This window comes from Thalassophryne amazonica, unplaced genomic scaffold (genome assembly GCF_902500255.1).
Source record: "Thalassophryne amazonica unplaced genomic scaffold, fThaAma1.1, whole genome shotgun sequence".
Classification (NCBI taxonomy): Eukaryota; Metazoa; Chordata; class Actinopteri; order Batrachoidiformes; family Batrachoididae; genus Thalassophryne; species Thalassophryne amazonica.
The window spans coordinates 3,982-25,192 of NW_022986403.1; the positions used below are offsets into that span (position 1 = coordinate 3,982).

At 43.3% G+C, this 21,211-nt stretch overlaps 1 protein-coding gene across 1 annotated transcript in view; it reads right to left on the minus strand.

The window, feature by feature from the left end:
* Window positions 1-1,619: 1,619 nt before the first annotated feature.
* The window catches only part of LOC117506169 (AP-2 complex subunit alpha-1-like), a gene marked incomplete at its 5' end in the record, with an annotated part of 47,105 nt that continues 27,513 nt past the window's right edge, over window positions 1,620-21,211 (minus strand). Inside the window, 8 exons of the mRNA XM_034165673.1 lie at window positions 1,620-1,801; window positions 1,884-2,072; window positions 4,358-4,589; window positions 4,666-4,763; window positions 8,352-8,534; window positions 12,338-12,475; window positions 14,233-14,401; window positions 14,510-14,769. Coding sequence (XP_034021564.1) covers window positions 1,643-1,801; window positions 1,884-2,072; window positions 4,358-4,589; window positions 4,666-4,763; window positions 8,352-8,534; window positions 12,338-12,475; window positions 14,233-14,401; window positions 14,510-14,769 — 1,428 coding nt within the window. The remainder of the gene's footprint in view (window positions 1,802-1,883; window positions 2,073-4,357; window positions 4,590-4,665; window positions 4,764-8,351; window positions 8,535-12,337; window positions 12,476-14,232; window positions 14,402-14,509; window positions 14,770-21,211) is intronic.

Below are 21,211 nucleotides of genomic sequence, written 5' to 3' on the forward strand. Positions count from 1 at the left end.
TAGAAGGCAGGAGCTGTGATGAATGAGGGTATAAAAGGGCCACTACTCCTCCACACCAGCGTGTGGTGCTGTAAGCTTGTTACTGGCTGTCCAGGTGTGCTGCATTAAACCAGGTGGAGTGTATCTCTGCTCGTCCGTCTGTCTTCTTCAACTGTATGCATATTGATGCCGTGTATGTGAGTAATTCTTCTGTTGTACGACTAATGAGTCAAAACAAAATTGTTTAGTTCCTGAAACTTATTCAAGGTCAGAATGAATAAAACCATCTTAACCCGAGTCGTTAACTCTTCAATGGTTGTTTGGGAAATTCGTTTTACAGGTGAAGAAGAGAAGCAGAGCCACCACAGAGCAGGTAAGCCATTGGGACAGGAAGTGAACAACCAACATACTGGGGTTTGATTCCAGGTGGGTCTCCAGGACACCTGTCCCAGTCCACCCAGCTGAAAACGCATCCTGGCATTCTGTCCACAGTGAATTATCGACCCTCATCTGCTTCACACATTCAAGGTTGTTCCAATGAACCCACTGACCATTTTCTGCTTCATCACATGTCTTTGCTTAACTTACCATGAAAATATTTATGACACCACATAGTGAAGCAGTTGTGCTATTGTTTTTTTTTTTGTTGTTTTTTTATTGTTAAAGTGTTCACTGGTCATATTTTAAAAATCATGATCTGGCATCAGCATTAACCTTCTGCTAGGAAGGTGTCCAGGTTGACAGGTCCTTATTAAACAGAGAAGAAGCAAAAAGAGGACAGAGGCAGCAGAGCAACAACAAATACATCACAATTCAAAACCACCACAGATACAAACACCACAGCTACGGACATCACGGACAGACGCCACTCACTGTACACAATACTGATGCCACAATGACACAATGGGCATTTCCCACTTAGGACCGAGTCTCAGTCCAGTGAAACCTTAAAGTCTTTCTGTAGAAGCCGCACCGATGATATTAGTCAGTGATTCAGCTGAAGAACTCCTCCCCTCTCCTCACAGTGGACACAACCCAGGATGGGCCGTGACTACATCAACAACAGAAAGTTTGGAATAGTTTCCCCCGTTTACACACTAAATCCACCACCTGGAATTTATTCACTCCAGCCCGAGATGGTGGGATTGTGGGAGGCATTTGATCAACTACCATGGAACGACTCCGACTGGAATCAATTTCTCTTTGACGCATTTCAGCCCACAGTCACTGTAAATCCTGAAAAGGGTTCAGCCAGGAATATTAAGATATCCCAGATATTAGGATCACAACCAGCAGAGACAGAGTAATAAAAGAACAGGATTCAAGAGCTTCTGAAGAGGAGCTGAACAGGTTCTGATTGAGAGCTTAACAAACCTTTAGAAACGGTTTCTGTCAGGGCCTGGTCTTCATCTGGATTTCAGTATGATGCAAGTCCACAAATCACGCCGGTGAATCAACGACTACACTCACAGCTGAATGGATGTCATAAAGAAACTGTTCCTTTCAAGGAGCTTTTCAGACTTGTGGTTTGGTGTCCACTGGTGGTCAACACCACAAACCTGGGTCAAGTCTGGACTGATTTACATTAAGCTGCTGCTTGAAGAAAGCAAAGCTTCTGTTCAGTCATTTACATCAGGACTAACATGTGGATCTGTGTGGATGTTTACCTGAGGAAGCCGTCGCTGTTCACAGCAGCAGAAAGTGCAGCAGGTCCTGCGTCAGAGAACACGTCCACTAATAAACTGCCCGTGCTGGCTGGAGGTGCACCAACAGGCGCCGCGGTGCGAATCCCCAGAAGGTCGGCTGACGGTGAAGGGGTGGACTACAAAACGGAGGAAAGCTGCAACGTGACAGACTCGGACCTCAACCGATTTGTTCCAACATGTGATGCGGTGTGGGCTTACAGCATTTGAGGCAGCCATGACGGCCGAGTCCGGTCCCCGGTCACCCCCGCCATTCAACTCCCCGCCTTCCCTTTTGCCATCTTCCAGCTCTGTGACAGAAACTGCACCTGGACCCTTTTTCTTCTTCAGCTTTGCCAGGATGGACGACTCCCTCTCTGGGAAGGGAGGCATCTCCTCAAGAACGGTGGCCTGATGTAACAGAGGAGAAGTCAGAACGTGAGTGGAACCCGCCTTCAAAACACTCAGCGATAAACAAACTGCAGCGTCCATCTGTGACGGAGCAACATATTCATCTGAAGTCATGACAACGAGCTCCTCTGAATGGTTCATCATGACACTGAAGAACTCCCTCTTCAGGCAGAATTGTGCACGGAATCCTCAGCTGCGTCAATACGTTCAAACTGGTTCCGCACGATATGAAACCTTTCATTCTTATTTGATCAGGGACATTTTAATTTTAAAATCACCTCCTTCAAAGTTAGAACTTGGATGAAAAGCTTCATGAATCAAGGGTTTTTTTTTTTAGTTTTTTTTTTTTACAGGTTTAAACACATGGCTGTGCACTGAAACGTGCACACTTGTTGAAGCTAGTTAAGGTGTTCCTGCACGTTAAAGCGCGCAAGGCACAAAAACCAGCCGGTCACATGGAAGAATCAGCTTTTAGATGATCATATTTAGATGAAGATGAGTTTTTTTTTTTTTTCTGCATAAGAAAATGACTTTTCTGCATCATACGGGGGGATGACAACCACAAGCATCCCTCCAGTGTTTTAAAAAAAGGGGGCGCAGGGGGAGACATAATCATTATTATGATGAATGTCCACAGGTTCCACGGGATCCAGAACTCGCCCGCTCACAGACGCCACTCTGACTGCTCAGGTGTTGTTTTTCCTTCACTCACTGGTCACTGCCTGACTTTGAGGTGTATTTATGTTACACACGCCACAGAGGAGGAGAATGAACATCTGAGATTTTTTAACATTAAACTTTGAAGACGTGAAACCTTAAAAAGGCCAACAGGAACTGACAGTAGAACTGCTTTAATAATTGTCCTGTTGGACTGATGTCCTCTGCTTCTTGGTGAGCCTGCCAGTGGACATCCGGTAGACGTCAGTTTTATCTGTGCGCTGTTGCCCACTCATTCCATCAGACCCCTAATCCACCGCACAGTGACGGATCAGGCGGTTTCTGCCACCGGACAAATGATTTCAATCTATAAATCAGTTTACTCGTTCCATCACAGTGTGACAACATCTTCAAGCCTGGATGAAAAACATGGTGAATTGCAGCTTCTCTGGAGACGTTTCTGTGCGTTGACGCTCGCTGAGACTCACAATAAATAAATATGGAAATAAATCAAAATAAATCTGTACTGGCACATTTCTTCACCAAACCTGCACAAAGTCTATAGCGCCCCCTGGAGAGGAAACAACTGCCACCAACAACAATCACCAGGACGTTACTGGAAATAATAAATTTTTTTCTTAATAACTTACCTGGTTAAATAAAGGTTAAATAAAAAAACTGCACTTTAACGGTGCTGCACACTGACTCCAGCGCACAAAGTTCCAAGGTGATTCAAATATTTAATTACATCCCACCTTTCAATAATTATATAATCACACCTGCCAATGGTCGAGATGATGTCTGCAAAGGGATTAACTGTGCAGCCTGAGGTTAAATTATCAGTCTTCTTCAGACACGTCCAGGAGGTGGACAGATGAACATGTCAATCATTCAGATGTACAAACAGCACTGTGCAGTCAAACTGAGTGGCCAGGCTGGAAGGAGACTTGTGAGGGAAGCCACCGAGACACCCGGACACCTGTGAAGGAGTCACAGGCTTTGGTCTACTTTGTGGATCACTTCGAGCTAAAATTCTTATTTTAATATTCCCAAAGCTGTGTTTTCCTGTCAGAGGGACTTCACATACGGCGCTGTGATAAAACAAACAAACAAACAAAAAAACAAATTTGAAACCTTGAATGCAAGATTTTTTGAAAGTGCTAAATAATGACGTGCACGACTGCGTGCAGACTGCAGCCTTTAAATAAAAAGTTCATCTGATGCGCATTCCTGAACCATTCAGCAGGGGGCAGCACAGCAGCGGGGTGTTCGTCTCTGTGTCAACTCTTGAACGATATTTAAAAGTGTGTTTGAAAAGAGTGTTTGAAAAGATTCCAGATGAACTGTGGACATAAAACCACATGGACAGGCTGAGAACTCAGAACCAAACAAGGAATGGACACACGACATGAAATATTAGCATTAAAGAGTCCAGGTTCATCTTTTTTTGTTTGTTTTTATAGGAATTATCTACAAAGCCCCTCTGCCTTCTCCTATACAGCAGGTGGTGCTATGCACCTAATAGCAGATGCAATGTGTTAGTTAACTGAAAGGAGGAGGACCTGAAATGTTTCAAACGGTGCATTTCCAGTAAGGCACCGCTAACGGACGCTGGCAGCAGAACTCACCAGGACGTCCGTGCTGGCGATGGAGGACAGCTTGAGGTACTCAACAGCACGCTGCTGCAGCTCCACGTCCGAGTTGCGGATTTGGCTGTCGCAGCGCAGCACCTCCTGGATGGTGACCTTGGTCTCTGGGAACAGGTTGATGAACTTGATGTAGGCGGACAGCAGCAGAGCGCGGGTCGGCACCGAGCACAGGTGGAACTTCGAATGGAGAAGGTTGAACTGGACCAGCGGGCTAGGTGAAAGGAGACGACCTTTACTCAAGCATTTCAAATCCAGAACCACCTGATGGCCAGAAACCAGAAACCTACCTGGAGCGAGGATCACCGGCAATCAGGTTCCCGAACTCTCCCAGAATGTAGCCTCCAACCTTCACCATGTTCTCGTGGCAGGCCGGCGCTTGCAAAGCCTGCAGGAGACAAGAGTCTCAAATCGCCTCAAATACCAAACCCCGATTTAACGTGCAAAAGAATCAAACAGACGCTGAATGTCAAACATTTAATTATGACCTTAAAGAGGAGATTCATTAGCGAGCAGCTGTTAGCTGAAGCGAGAGATCCCATGGAATAAATCAGGTTATTTGATGAAAACTGGCTGAGTGAGTCTGAAAGCCACTCTGTGGTCCACATTTAACACTTTAGTCAAACACTTAAAAACATGCAACTCAAGAACTGAACACCGCCTGTGTGCTTAAGCTTCGAGCGCATCAAAACTCTGTTTAACAACTCTGGACATTCAGAAACGCGATCGTCGCTGATCATTAGACGACAGAGTTTAAAAGCTGCTCTTTGCCTGACGTCTGCTGGCTGCTGCTTTAAGTTCGGGACGCTGCCCGACCATCAGCTGTCCCAGATGACAGATTAGCACCGTCAAAGAAACACGCTCTCATCTTTGGTGGTGGTTCTGAAAACAATGGTCTCACGCTGCAAAGGTTCAAGGATGCTGTTGTCACACTCCAAAGACCGTGTCAGAAAAACACCGGACCCATTTGAAATTCCACAACACGTGTCTCCAAACTGGGCCTGAAATGATGCCATCCAGCCCGGGTCCAGTTTGCTCTGTTGTTTTTCTGGCAGTAAAGTGCCTGTAAGGTGTGAAGGGTCAGCTGTTACATTACAAACCCACCCATTTTCTAGACCCACTTACTTCAATTAAGGATCCTGTGGGGGGCGGAGCTGACAGGAGCAGTCACAGGGTGTGAGGCGGGGTACAGCCTGGACTGGACACAGTCTATCACAGGGCCACACACACGCGCGTACAGACACACACTTTTGGCCTTGTGGTTGGTCCTGTTTTTGCTCAGGGTCGCCACAGAGGATCCTGTACAGATCCACAATGGAATCTGACACTCATTTTATGCCGGATGGTCTTTCTGACGCAACCCCAGTTGTACCTTGAGAAACACACACAGCCCCTGGTCTTCCAACAGGTCTCCCATCCAAGTACTAACTCTGGTTAGCTTCTGAGATCTGATGGGATCAGGGCAGCACAATAACTTAGTGGTTAGCACTGTCACCTCACAGCAAGAGGGTCATGGGATCGATTCCCACCTGTGTTTTTCTGTGTGGAGTTTGCATGTTGTTTGCGTGGGTTTCCTCTGGGTGCTCCAGTTTCCTCCCACATGCAGGTTAGGTGGACTGAAACTCATGCGGTTAAATTAATCAGGCTGACAGAGCAGACTGGCTGACATCCACAATAAATTATTTTAAAAAGTGTGCAAGTGTTTCTTACTGGGTGATAAAAGTAAAAGTAACACTCAAACTGCAAGTTCATGTCTTCAGCCCGAGATCTGGGTTCCTTCTAAACTTCTAAAACCTGGTTGGCCGTGGTCATTCCCCCAGCTCCTCCTGCTCAGTCTGCCTGTGTGACTGTGGCTTCATGGATCCTGACTTGACTGCGGTTTGGATAGTTAAGCATGCAGTGAGGTCAAACATTTAATGTGCACCTCATAGTGACGCACGTGCGCACTGGTGTGCACTCTGTTCTCATGTCACAATAATTAAAACAGGAACTCAGTTAAAATGAAAACCAGTGTGTATGTGAGAACAAATACAGATGAGACTGATGATTCTCAGATATATGTGTGTGTGGTCAGATGTGACCACGGACGGGTGGGAGCTGCCTCTTGTGTCTTCTGTCGATGCATCGGCGCCCTTTATTTAACGGCTGAGTGGATCCTTGTCATTTGATTGGTTGCTTGTATGTCACGTCACATGGATTATTCGTACCATTTGCTGTGTTGTGTTTCACTGACTGTGCAATAGTTCTTTTTAGCATGCAATTTTGGTTTTATATGAAATGTGCTATTGTACACCTTGACCACAGCATGCACCCACACTACCAAGAACGGCATTTAGCTAAACATGGCAGAGTTTGTTTTGCTGACAGATAACTTGAATGAGCTAACTGATGCTGCTAATTCTTCTAACACACACACAAAACCAAATCCACTACACCGTAAGCCGCCTGAAGGCATGCAGAGCTGTCAGGATGAAAAGCTGGACAAATGTGTGATGTGATTTTTCTCTGGACTGAGGAAAGCAGACAGCAGTCTGTATACGAAGCCAGTGCACAACATCACAGACTACATCGTCAGAATTGTTGTTTTTGCAAGTTGACTGAGAACAATGTTGGACTCCAATTTAAAGTTTGTGTTGGATTGTTGACGTCAAAGCACCAGTGACAAACACCAAAATGAAAGTCCCTTTTCTGTCGTTTATAAATTAATATGAAATGACCAACGATCTATTTTAGCCGCTACATAAAACAAATGAATTTTTTTTTTCATTCAATCAATTTGGAATGTTCCATCTGTTACCTCATAAAACATTCGTACCACTGAACTCAGAGACACTGCGCTCCATCTCCACTCCACTCACAGCAGACCGCTTTCACAAAGGCACCACGGCAACACGCCATTATGTACTTCAGCAAAACGTAGATTACTGTACAGGTGTAACGACACAACGTGAACCACGATGATCGCATGGTGAAGCCTGGATCAAATTTTTCTTTTTCTTTTTTTTTTTTAAGATTAGTATCATGATACCATGAGAATTCAACTACTGCACTGAAGACATGATGGCCTCTTGCAAAAGAATCAAACGATTTTTAACAGATAATTAACACTTGAGAATAATGTGTTTCCTTAAGGGTAAAATGTTCACCACATATTGCTTTCTACATGATTAGTGGCAACAGTGGTGTAATGATTTATCATGATATGTCTCACATCATGGTCCAAGTGCATCATTATACCTCTAGATTATTGACTATAAATAAATAAAAACAGTGAGATTATGTGCACATGTAGAGGGTGAGACAAGCAGAGCATCAAGGCTCTCCACACAACTTTACAACTGCACGAAAAAAAAAACACACACAAAACGAAGGTCAGTAAGAGGTGACGCATGTGCACAGCGGCAGGGTGTCGGCCCGGCTACAAAACCAGGTGGCTGGAGCCTGCTGGACTCACTTGGCCACTTCCAGAAGCGTTGTTCCTCTCAGATCATATCAAAGGAAAAGTGTTTGTCAACCCCTCACAAGTTGATTCACATTGGGCACGTTCCAAGTCACCGACACTACTACGCCCGCCTGAATATTTGAAGAAGACGTTTGTCGTGGAGACGTTTTGGTCTGTTCAAAAGTTAACTGACACATGGGCACCACCCTGCGACTCAGGCAAGGGGATGGTGGACGGCTGCGAATGCCGCGCAAAACTGCATGAATTCCCTTCCGGATGTTGTTCAATGACGTCGCAGTCAAGGCGCAGAAGCAACAAGAAAAACCTTGTAAAAACTTTTATTTTTTTGGGTTTTTACAATTTCTTGTATTCACTGAACTTATTTAATCAAGGGTGGGCATTCAATCAAACTTGATAAAAAAAAGTTTCATTTAATTTAGGGTGGTAATTTAAGCAACTTTCATATAAAAATAAAAAAGGGGGTGGCTGCATGTGTGGGTAAAGTCATTATAATGCAATATTTACCAGTCATACCTCAAAAACTGTCTTGGCGGCGTAGCCTTGCACATCATCACGGTTGATGACAATCTGAATGACGCGGTACCACACCTCTTCACTGACATAGTCGCCAGCAATGCGGATGAGATTGAGAATGGTGTCGACGTACCAGGAATAATCCACAGCGTACTTCTCTGCCAGGATGGCCACTTTCAACACCTACCAAAAAACAGTCAATACCTGCATGGTCATTTTGAACATTAAAATACTATAAACACTTCCAAAATACAACCCCAAAACAGAAAAATGTTGCATAGGTACAAAAAACATGAAAAATAAACCAATAAAAAAAAGAAGTGATTCCAATGTTTACTTTTCCTTCTGTTTCACTACAGACAGTATGAATCCCAGATCATTTGTGTTTTTCTGGTCAACTTCATTTCATTCGCACCTGCATTTCAGGCCAGTAACACATAAAAAAAAGTTGGGACAATAAAGTATTCCCCACTTTGTAATGTTGCCCTTCCTGCTGATAACACTTTGGCCTCGTCCACATGGAAACAGGTTTAGGCGTATCTGCAGCAGCTTTGTATCATATCAAAACACTACTTTTTGAAAACGGGTCCCAGAGTGGGTAAATCTGAAAGTGCTGCCTTGGTGTTTTCATATGGAGGAGCAATAAGCAGCTTTCCTGAAATGATGATGTCATAGTCCCACTTCTCTAAACTCAGCCGCTCATAATGAATGACATGTTAAGAGTATTTATTTTTTGTCTTGGTGGATCTTTAATGGAATTTAATGTCATCATGTGCAGACTGCTGATTGTGAATAAATGGAGTGCTGCAATGCTGATAAAATAATTGCAGAAACAACTTTCAGCTTTTAAAATAAGTTATTTTGCCTTCTTTTTGGTGGGTCAAAGTGCAGGCCTCCTCTGGTTCAGGCTGAGAAACACACCCGGAGCAGACAAACACAGAGGGACTTCTTTAAAAACACTGAGTTTATTCTTTCCATGATAAGGAATTAAAGTATTTCCAGATGTCATCTTCCAAAACAAGGGCATTTTATGTGGACAACAGTTTTTAATCAGGCTGTGATGATGAATCTGATTAGACTTGATATTTACTCAGTGTGCGAATGATTTTAATAATTGAAACAGTACAAGTCAGAACTATATGAATGGTCCTGGGAAGACCACTGAAAATACATATAGGGTCTGTAGATGTTCTAATGCACCTCTGGATTTATGTGGACCATCCTGAAGAAAGATACATTATTATTAGTAATAGCAGTTTTAGTGTGCCGCTTTGTAGCGTAGCTTCAGCTGCTACAATGATTAGCCCTTACATACATTTTCTTCTCAGTTTTCTGTGGAAGTGTTACAGCACCACATACAGGCCTGGTATATGTACTACAGAGTTTTTGGTAGTTTTAGCATTTTCATGTGGATGCAGATAAATCTTGAAACTGTGGCATGTTTACAGAAAACTATGTGAAGATGACAAAGAGAAAGCTTGTATTGGGAAAGTGTTGAATCCGTGTGGACAAAGCCTCAGACGTTTTGGCGTTGACGATATCAAGCAATGACGAGCTTCAGATGTTATTTTGTTACTTTCTTCAAACACGTCTGAAGGTGTACAACAGTAAGGGGTTGTCCTGCATTTTTCATTTAAAAATTCTCCACACATTCTCAATTGGGGACAGGTCACGACTGCAGGCAGGCCAGTCCAGTACACATACCCTCAGCTTCTGCAACCATGCCACTGTAATGTATGCAGAATGTGGTTTTGCATTGTCTTGTTGTAAAAATGCATGGTAAAGACGTCATCTTAAAGGTATCATATGTTGCTCTAATATGTCAGCCTACTTTTCTGCAGTCATGCTGCATCACAGAAGTAGAAACTAGTTTTGCCAAGGGCATTGACAACCCCAGACCATGACAGACTCTGGCTTTAGGACTTTTTGTTGGTAAGTCTGGATGGGTTAGCTCCCTGCTGGAGCTGTTGCACCTGCGACCTGATCCCGGATAAGCTGTTGAAGTGCGATGACTGGGTGAGTGAATGAGGTTAAATGTTGGGTGAACCTAGAATTTGCTCCCTACTTGAAAACTTAAACCTTCAACCTAGTGAGGCAGAGAGCTGAGCTGTGTCAATATGCACAGGAGTTTTTCCTACCGTGTTTCTTTTTTCATTCAATGATTTTGACTTGGATTACATCTCCTCACTCACACTGGATGAAGTTACTGGCTCATAAAGACTTTTTTTTATTACCTTTGTACGTTATGCCAGACTGCCTTCAATATTTTGTTAATTTTATGTTTTCAAAAATGACGGCATCTCATGGAACATCACACTGTACAGACTTAAAAATCATCACAGGCAGCGTCACCATTCGGCAGAAGTCCTGTCCATGAAATCTTACATTAATCCATATGAAATATCAACTTGTGTAATTAGCAGGGTGGGGTCGTGACTGGTGGCAGTGAAGTCTACTGAATACAGCGACATTGCTTCAACACAATATGTGTGCTTTTAGGTTAATATTTCAGGAAAAAAAGTTATTTCATCTCCGGGAACTTATTAATTCATTCTTTCAAAAGTTAAAGGAAAAGACAACCGACGGATAAAATGCAGCTGGGCAGATAGACTGACCTATAAACAAACAATAGATACAGATCAATGAAAAGAAGGAGCTCTTACAACTGAAATATCTGCTTTAAAAGTCTGCATTTAAGCGGAACTAGACGATTTCATAAATGCCGCCATTGACACAATTTTAACCAATCAGACAAAAAAAACCCGGCTCGCTTGTGACACTGTTGTGATGTAGTAAGAGCACAGAAAGCCACAGGTGGCCAACAGGCGCTGATGTAAAAGTCCTCTTCTCACTCAGTCTCTCCCTCTCTCTCTCCCCGTCTCTCTCTATCTCCCTCTCCCTCTCTCTCTCACTGTTTTCCTGGTGAGCAAACACCAAGCCTTTCAATTGTAAAACAAACTAAATTCATCAGCACTCATGGGAGTAACTGGGTAAACACTGAAGGATTTTGGTGGTTTTCCCGTTCAGCATGGAGAAAGTGAATCTCTGATCGGATGTTCTCTTCAGCTGTGCACCAAGCGAGCTCCTGATTTTCAGCAACAATTCAGTTCATTTTTCAGAACGTCCACGTCCTGCGGCACAGACCATTTGAACCTGAGAGCCGGGCAGAAATTTGCGTTACCAGTGAGTTAAAACTCGTCTCTGGTGCGGTGCACGGATGAAACAGCTCGCCTTGAGCGCAGACCCCCCCCCGGCCCACTCCCCCTCCTCTTCTGCTGCTCAGCAGTAAACAGCAGATAGTAGGCAGCACAACAGAGGTTTCACAGGTTTCTCTCCAGTATCGGAAAATCTCGCAGGTTAGATCAGGAAATTCCGATCCATGAATTATGTCAGTATCGGAACCAGATACCGATCCAGGATGTTGACTGCCACTTACGTGCTTTGCCCCTTCTATACTGAAGAGCAACACTGGCGGAGTTGTGAACCTCTGTGCCCATGTTACATCACACATCGCTGTTCTTGCAGCTGGCACAGCCGCCTGCTGGTGGCTTTAGACCAGCCATACAAAAATGCTCTTAGGTTTAACATAAATGATCACACATGCCTACAAATTCTCCTATGGGCTCTCAACATCATAATCTACCAACCCATTTGTAAATTATCAGTGGGTTTTCTTTTCCTTTAATGCATCAATGATGTAAGTTACACTGAAATATGAATCACTGCATCCCATACTTGATTTTCTGTCATTTAAATCATATTATCTGCCACTAGAGCTACAAATTTGCTCAAAAATGACAAGTTATAGATTTGCGAAGGTTTTGGGTTTTCTTTGTATTTTCCATATTGTCCCAATTTTTTCTGATTTGAGGTTGTACGAGTAATGCCAATTTGAAACCACTGAATTACTGAGTTCCTCTAGATGTAAAATGTGTCAAGTGGTGAAACCTGCAATCTGACAGCACTACAACAGTTTTCATGCCCACCATCTCCTCCCTGATGGAGTAGTCTGCAGTCTCCAGGTAGCTCAGCATCTCGGCGACGATCTGCTTGGCATTGCTGCGGTCACACATGGCATAGAGAAGATCGGCGGCTCTCTGTCGAACGCTCACGTCTCTCTCAGTCTGCACAGAAAAATATGCAGTTAGATTCAAAGAACAGGATGTCAGATGAATGACTCTTCAGCTTTTTAAATAAGTGTTTGAGTGAAACGTTTACATCTGCAGGGAAATTCCCCGCAGGCGGCACAATCGCAGCGCCCTGCAGCAATAACCGAGGCGGTGCAGCGACACAAACATGGTATTCCCTTTGGCAGAGCAGGAACAGGACAAAAGAACACTGTGGGTCTGAAGGCAGTGGCCCAAGACCCCGGAGAGTAAACGTTGAACCTGGAGGAAGCCTGCAGATCCAGTCTTCAAGCATTCCATGTCCAATAAGTAACTTTATCCTTATGAAGTCGCATTATTCTGCTCTAGTTTACCATCAGCTGCTTCTGAACCAAAACAGAGAATTTTTCTCAGGAATACAAAAGGAAAACAAAGAACATCACACTGAGGACCGCACACAGACACTGCACGTTCCCATGTCCAAAACCTCACAGATGTTCAAGTCTGCCCAGGCTGTGGTCCGTGCTCCAGCAGACCACAGCCTGGTCCCGGGACTCAACTCGTCATAAACCAGACACTCCACCAAAAAATAATTACCTTTGAGACAAGATTCCAAATGCGTTCTCCACCGCATGATGCACCGCATCATCGGCTATGAAATGATCTGGCACAGGTTTTATTTTATATAGTGTGGCATCAAGCAGGAGAAAGCAGGACACATTTGCATGGCAAATAGTGCAGCAGTGTGGGAACCAAACTTTTGCAAGTATCAAGGCGGCTTCAGAGACTCTAGGAAGAGGAAGATCACTTGGATTGTGAGGGAGCGTCGGTGATGACATTTTGACCACGTGTCCTGTTTTTCTTTGCAGGTGCCTGAGTGTTGAGGACCCCAGTAGCTGCAGAAGAACAAGGGGACACCCACACTTCATCTGGCTGTGGCAGAGAGATGGTTATTTTAGTGATGTGAGAATGGACCCGTTGTCTTGCATGGGTGGTTGCCATCCAGGATTTGACTTGGCTTGTGAAGGCTGCTCCAACGCCAGTATTTCTGACATTGCTTGTGGCGACACATAAGGCTCATATGAGACTAAACTTTTGGACCAGCTGATGTTCTTTGGGTCCACCTATAGCTCCGCCAATAGCAGAGAGCTGTCCCCAACTCTAGTGTACGTGGGAGCGCGTTGCCACAAAGAGCATGCTGATGACAAGCATGAAAAACTCAAACACTGCACAGAGTTTCAGATCCATGCCGGGCTGTGGGATTTGTGTAAAAAATGTGACATGAAAGCGCAGAATGGAACATTTGATTCCATGATGATACCGTCTACAAGCTCTGGTTTCATTATGTTAGCATACATGGCTAACGTCAGGAAGAACACTGTCAACATGATCTGAAACACAATCTGGATCCCTCTTTTAGGTGCTTTGGTCAGTTCGAGGCTTCTAAAGTCCTGTTTTCTTGTTCTGGGATTGGGTGTGTGGTACTAAAGATGAAAGATCAATAAGACTCTCTGTAATTGGTCAAAGGAACCAAACAAAGCTACAGAGACAGCCGTAGCCGTACCACCAATAACATGAAACGATGGTTTTACTTCCATCACTGAAGAATCCAAGTCAATCAAACATGATGTATAAGATGATCTCATTTAAACAAACATTCAAAAGCTCGCGGATGAAGAATTTTCGTTCATCTCAAGCGTCACACCCACAATGAAACAGTCATGATTTAACTGTGGTGCTTAAACGCTTTCACGCCACCGTGTGGGGGGCATGACCTTGAGAGCATTGATGACTGTCTCGATGTGCGTCTTGACGGCTTCGTGGGAAAACTCGGAGCTGGCCAGCGTGCACATGCTCTCCAGAGCCAGGTAGCGCAGGTTGGTCTCTCTGTGCTGCAGAAACTGACCCAGCTGGTTACAGGCTCGCACCAGCAGATTGGGCTCACTGCAGAAAGAAAGAAAAAAAAGGGGGGGTCATCATTGTTAAATTTTACCCCATGCTGAGTCGGAGAAAACCAACAAACAAACAAAAAAAACACCAACCAACTCCCACCTGTCATAGTGGATGATGAGCGAGATGGCCTCAAACAAGATGGCATTCTTGGCATTCGAGTGCTGCACTTTCTTTGACTTGGGTGGTTCTTGGGCCTTATTGAGGATGGTCTCCAGACATTCCACCAAACGGCCTTTGACAGCGCCATCCTCTGGCGGTGGGTAGCACTGCAGAAGACGCAGCAACTTACAGGAAAGCCAGGGTGCCGGGACAAAGTAGTAGGTGTAATCTTGAAGGTCAGTGGAGGCAGAAGATACAATCTGGAAAATCAAAGAGGTGATTAAAAATAATAAATCTTCCTTTGTTACTCTCTGCCAATCTTAACAAGGTCAATATTGACCTCCCCTCTGTCACCAGCAGGTCTCAGTGTTCACCAGGTGGCAGGACAACACATATATCATTTCAAAAACATCAAGTCAGGGAGACATTTCCACAAAAACAAAGAAATAAATTAGGTTTCTGCATTCCTCATTGTGTTCTTTATTTTACCTGTTTACAGGGGCGTACCCACAGAGGTGAAACCAACCCCACCACCACCACCACCCTCAGGGTAAAGGACCACTTTAAGACTTTTTTTTTTAAACCTACAACAATACATGTAGTTTCAACTATAAAGCAATACCGCTCTACTCTGATTGGCACCTACTCTGGTGTCACCCCCACCACTCAAAAAAAAAAAAAAAAGAACAGCAGAATGCAACAGAAATGTCACTTTGTAACCTCTTAAAGGACATGTCGCACATTTTTTTAGCATCCCAGTTAGCAAGACAACATAAACGTACTCATGACTGTAAGTCTCTCCACACACATTCTAATAATTAGTGATCGCTGATGTATTTTATTCCTCTCACTCTGAGTGTTAGCAGGTGCATTTCCGGAAAATGGTTCACTCGGCAATTCTCAACATTTTCAGCGTGTGACGCACATTTTAGAATGAGCAGAAACATCCCGATGACTGACAGAGGGAAACTGAGCTGCTCCGTCTGAAAACGAAGCTTCTGAGCTGCCGTTCGAAAGTGATGGCTCGGATTTACAGACAGGTGCCGACACACTTCACCCCAAAACTCTTAACTTTTTGAGAGTGTCGGCTTTTGGAACCTAAAGTGTGGTGATGCGCTGTTTGTGTGGATGCTGGTTTACTGAAGCTGTGGACACCGACATGGGACATCTCCATGACACTGTTTTCACAGACTGCCTGGACACGGAGATGGATTTGTTACACTGGAAAAAGTCAGACAACATTATTTGCAGGAGTTAATGAACTTTAAGTGCCACAATCATGAGGGAATTAAGGCGGAGCAGCAGCTGATGATCGTGCGTGCAGCCTTTGATCGTACAGAGTTTACATTTGGAAATAAATCTACATCTGGGTGAGTCTGGCATGTTCAGGATTTCACCCCTTTTGTGTTTTGTGGCAAGCTTTTTTTTTTATTTTTAGTGTGAATTTGGAGCTGGTGTGTGTGTGTGTGTGTGTGTGTGTGTGTGTGTGTGTGTGTGTGTGTGTGTGTGTGTGTGTGTGTGTGTGTGTGTGTGATGCAGCTGATGAGAGGCTCTTACCACTGTGAACGTCTCCACAGGTTTTCCCAGGCAGCAGATGTATTTTTTTCTAGATTTTATTGATAACCACTCATAATTAATCGTGCTCAAAGCTGAGCCTCGAACAGAGATTGTTATTGACAGGCTGCGGTTTTGACTTATTGCTGTGCAGGTGCACTGAATCTTCTCAGGGCTGCTGCTTTTACCGTGACAACATCAAAATGAACAGTTTTCACTTAAAAACGAGTCGTCAAAACACAACATCACACTTATGTCAACTTTGGAATTAATCTGTGCCTCAGTTCTTAACGTTTAGCAGCTACATTCCATTGAAGCGTACGCTGGGACGCTTCTAGTAGCATCCGTCAGAAACACATGAGTACTTTGTTTTTGGACGTCTCCGTAGCTGTTTGCTGTGAATGCCGTATACTTTGGAACTGGTTACGGAAAGGCACAAAGTAATCCTGGTGGATCATCAGATGGTCACTAAGACTAAATCTTAATTGTTATGATTTCGCTGTAACATGTCCTTTAAAATACCCCTTAAAATAGGTCAAGATTAGCAATCATTGAGGTGAAAGGTCTGTGTCCAAAGAATGTTCCCTGTGAATTTGAAGACTAGCAGTAACAGGACTGGACTTATGCTGAGCACAGACAGATGGACGGACGGATGGATGCAAAGTCTTTGCAATGCCAGATGGCCATATTTGATGGCCTCAGGTAAAAACAGTCACAATTACTCTGAGTGTCTGAGTTTTACTATTACAATTCAAGTGGAACTGATGTCAAATAAATAAAAATATGTTTTCCAAATTAAAAAAAAAAAAAATTTTAAACATCAAGGAGCAGCTTGAACTGAAGGTGGGGTTTTGTTTTATTTTCATCATACATGGCAGAGTTGTTAAAGTGACAAGCATACAGTGGTATGTAAAAGTTTGGGCACCCCTGATAATTTCCATGATTTTCCTTTATAAATCATTGGTTGTTTGGATCAGCAATTTCAGTTAAATATATCATATAGCAGACAAACAGTGATATTTGAGAAGGCAGGTGCATAAATTTGAGCACCCCAACAGAAAAAAATACATCAATATTTACATAGAAGTAGAGAGATGGAACACCAACTCCTGATCTTGGGGGCTGAGGTTGTGCCGCGCATGCGAGAGAGGAGTTTGGGTTCTTCATTTCTGGTCTTTTGCTCTGCAACCAGCGCTTCGTTCACAGGTATTAAACTCCAATATGCTGGGAATCGAATGAGGGTAAAGGTTTTGATCAATTATTCTGAATAATGTACCGAGCCTTACATTTGATAGCTGCCCCAATTATAGCTCACAGAGTCACGCTGCTCTCAAAATAAAAATGCTTCGTCAGTACCGCACTGTTATTGCTGCGAAGGTTTGGAAACAACGGGTTATGTTGAAAGATCAAGATATAACCAACATATCCCACACATTGGAGATTATTCAGCTAAAACATATCTTATATAAAACATAGATCTTGCAGTCGAGTAGCAACAAGGCAAGTTTTAACAAGGACCACGCCAACTTTTAATTTATTTTTATTTTTTTATGTGATTTCTGGTCCAAAAGACGAGCTTATCTTCTATCAGCTTATCTGAAATTTTATAAAGGATACAAAAAGCTATCTCAGAAATTTCAGCTGTCAGTTTCCACTGTGAGGAACATAGTGAGGAAATGGAAGACCACAAGCACTTTACTAGTTAAGGCCCGAGGTGACAGGCTCAGATCTCAGATAAAAATCTCAGATAAGCTGAAGCAACGGATGGTGAGAACAGTCACAGTCAACCCACAGACCTGCTCCAAAGACCTACACCATGATCTTGCTGCAGATAGTGTCTCTGTGCATCGTTCAACTATACAGTGCACTTTGCACAAAGAGATGCTGTATGATGATGTAATGCAGAGGAAGCCTTTTCTGCGTATATGCCACAAACAGAGTCGCTTAGAGGTATGCTAAAGCACATCTGGACAAGACAGCTTCATTTTGGAATAAGGTGCTTTGGACAGATGAAACTAAAACAGTTATTTGGACATAAAAAGGGGCGGTATGCATGGCAGAAAAAGAACACAGCATTCCAAGAAAAACACTTGCTACCTACAGTAAAATTTGGAGGTGGTTCCATCATGCTGTGTGGCTGTGTGGCCAGTGCAGGTACTGTGAATCTTGTTAAAGTTGAGGGTCATATGGAGTCCAGTCAATATCAGCAGATTCTTGAGAACAATGTTCATGAATCAGTGACAAAGTTGAAGTTGCGCCGGGGCTGGATCTTTCAACAAGACAACGACCCTAAACACTGCTCAAAATCTACTAAGGCATTCATGCAGAGGAACAAGTACAATGTTCTGGAATGGCCATCTCAGCCCCCAGACCTGAATATTATTGAAAATCTGTGGTGTGATTTTAAGCGGGCTGTCCATGCTCGGAAACCAACAAACCTGAGATGTTTTGTAAAGAAGAATGGTCCAAAATACCTTCAACCAAAATCCAGACTCTCAGTGGAAGCTATAGGAAACGTGTAGAGGCTGTTATTTCTGCAAAAGGAGGATCTACTAAATATTGATGTAGGTTTTCTGTTGGGGTGCCCAAATTTTTGCACCTGCCAAATTTTGTTTAAAGAATTATTGCACACTTTCCGTAAATCCCATACACTTCATTTCACTTCTCAAATATCACTGTTTGTCTGCTATATGACATATTTAACTGAAATTGCTGATCAAAACAACCAATGTTTTATAAAGGAAAATCATGGAAATCATCAGGGGTGCCCAAACATTTGCATACAACTGTATTATGAGGACTGCTTTCTTCCACCTGCGAAACATAGCGAAGATTCATCCCATCCTGTCTATGACTGATGCTGAGACCCTGATTCATATGTTTCTCTCTTCTAGATTGGACTACTGCAATGTTCTATTTTCTGGTTTATCGCAGTCCAGCATTAGGGGTCTCCAATTGGTTCACAATGCTGCTGCCAGACTTTTGACTGGAAGCAGAAAGTTTGACCACATAACACCCTTTTGGCGTCTCTTCACTGGCTTCCTATCCCTGTGAGGTCAGAATTTAAGGTTCTGCTATTAACTTATAAACTGTTCACGGGCTGGCACCTCCCTACTTAGCTGACCTAATTAAACCCTACGTACCGGTCTGGGCTCTACGTTCTCAGGGTGCAGGACTACTTTGTGTCCATAGGGTGAATGAAAGGTCTGCGGGTCACAGAGCTTTCTCTTATGGTGCCCCTGTTCTGTGGAATGATCTCCCTGCGTCAATAAAACAGTCAGATTGTGGAGACTTTCAAGTCCAGCCTTCAGACGCATCTATTCTCCCTCTCCTATGGCTAGCATCATTTTAAAGTCATTTTATTAGGAAAGGAACAGGTCTCTGCTCAACTTCTTCATCATCTTCTTCAACTGCTTGAGGTTTCTTCGTCAATATCAGTTCAGAGTTTTTTCTTACCACTGTCTCCTGTGTGCTGTGTCTAGGGGTTGGTAAGGTTAGACCTTACTTGTGTAAAGTGCCTTGAGGCAGCTTTGTTGTGATTTGGCACTAATAAAATGAAATAAATTGAAACTGAAAATAAAAACCCATGTCAAACACTAAAGAAAAACAAGCTGTAAATGGATCATTCTGTCAAAGATTACCCCAAAAAAGTGATTTCAACTCTCACCACCTCAGATTTGGATTAAATATGGTATACAGATAGGCTTTGGTGGGAAAAGGCTAATTTTCAAATTTCAGCTCAATCGGACCAAATGTTCATGAGATAGCCATTTATTTATTTCACTTTTTCACAAAAAGGGCACAGCTGCTGAAATTCAAATGACCATAACTCAGCAACCAATGGTTTGATTTTCTAAAGTAAAGTACAATTGTGCTTAAACTTTACATACACTAACAGAATTTTTTGGCCATTTTTCAGAGAATATGAATGATAACGAAACCTTTCTTCCTGCTCATGGTTAGTGGTTGGGTGTTTAATTTTTTTTAAATCATTATTATGAGGGCTCTTCCACCATTCGGAAGATTCAGACGGCTTTTGGTGGCTTTTCAGTCGTGTGACTATCCGAGAAATTGTGGATGAGGTGAGCATGTCACAACATGTCCTGTGAGGCTTCATCACAGAGGCGCTGTTGCTGCGCCATCAGCTTCGTGCCGATGAATTTCGCTGCAACTCTTTTCATGGCAAAATCTTCTGTCACAGTGGAATGTGCTAAAAAAGTGCTGATGTCCACCTCTTCCGCAATTTCTCAGATAGTCACACGACGGTCCCACATCATCACAGCGTTCACTTTGGAAATGATCTGGTCATTTCAGCATGTTGAAATGGAGCACGGCTCGCTCTCCACCATTGTGCAGACGTCTTTAAACCGGTTGTACTGCTCCTTAATCTGTGTGATGCCCAGAGGATTGTCACCGAAAGCCGTCTGAATAATCCGAATGGTTTCCACCTGGCTATTGCCCAGTTTGTGGCAAAATTTGATGCAGGTGCGCTGCTCCAGTCGTTCCGCCATTTCCTTACAAAGAAAAAACGACGAGAGACTCCACCCATCCTCACACAAAGGCTGCTTACAAGCAAATGACGCAACCGACAGGCGTGAAAAAAATCAATGTTGGCTCATGCACACGTGATTCAAATCCATCAGGTTTTTGAAAAAAATAAAAAGGTCGGATACTTTTCTAACAGACCTCGTATTTCATGTTTTGTGAGGTCATATTTATTTTGTTAATATAAATCCATTCCTACATTTACAGCCTGCAGCATTTTTCAAGAACAAAGGTTGGATCAGTGTGGTTTATTCTAACTGTAAGAATTAATCATTTTTCCAGCCAGTTTTCTTGAGAAATGTCAGAGGATGAAAACATGAACATTTCCGAGTCACTGATTATTTCTTAGACTTCATTTCCATCAATCATTCAGAAATACAAACAGTGTGGTACTTTATGGTAAATCTGTGTCAGGTCGGCAGTTCTCAAAAACTAAATGTCCATGCTGGAAGAAGACAAGTGAGGGAAGCCAGCAAGACAACTCTGGAAGAACTTTTGGCTTCTGTGGGTGTGAGTGGAGAAACTGAGAATAGAGCAACATTTGCATTTTTTATCTTCATTTTACACATAGTCCTGACTTTTTCTGATTTGTGGTTATTTTCT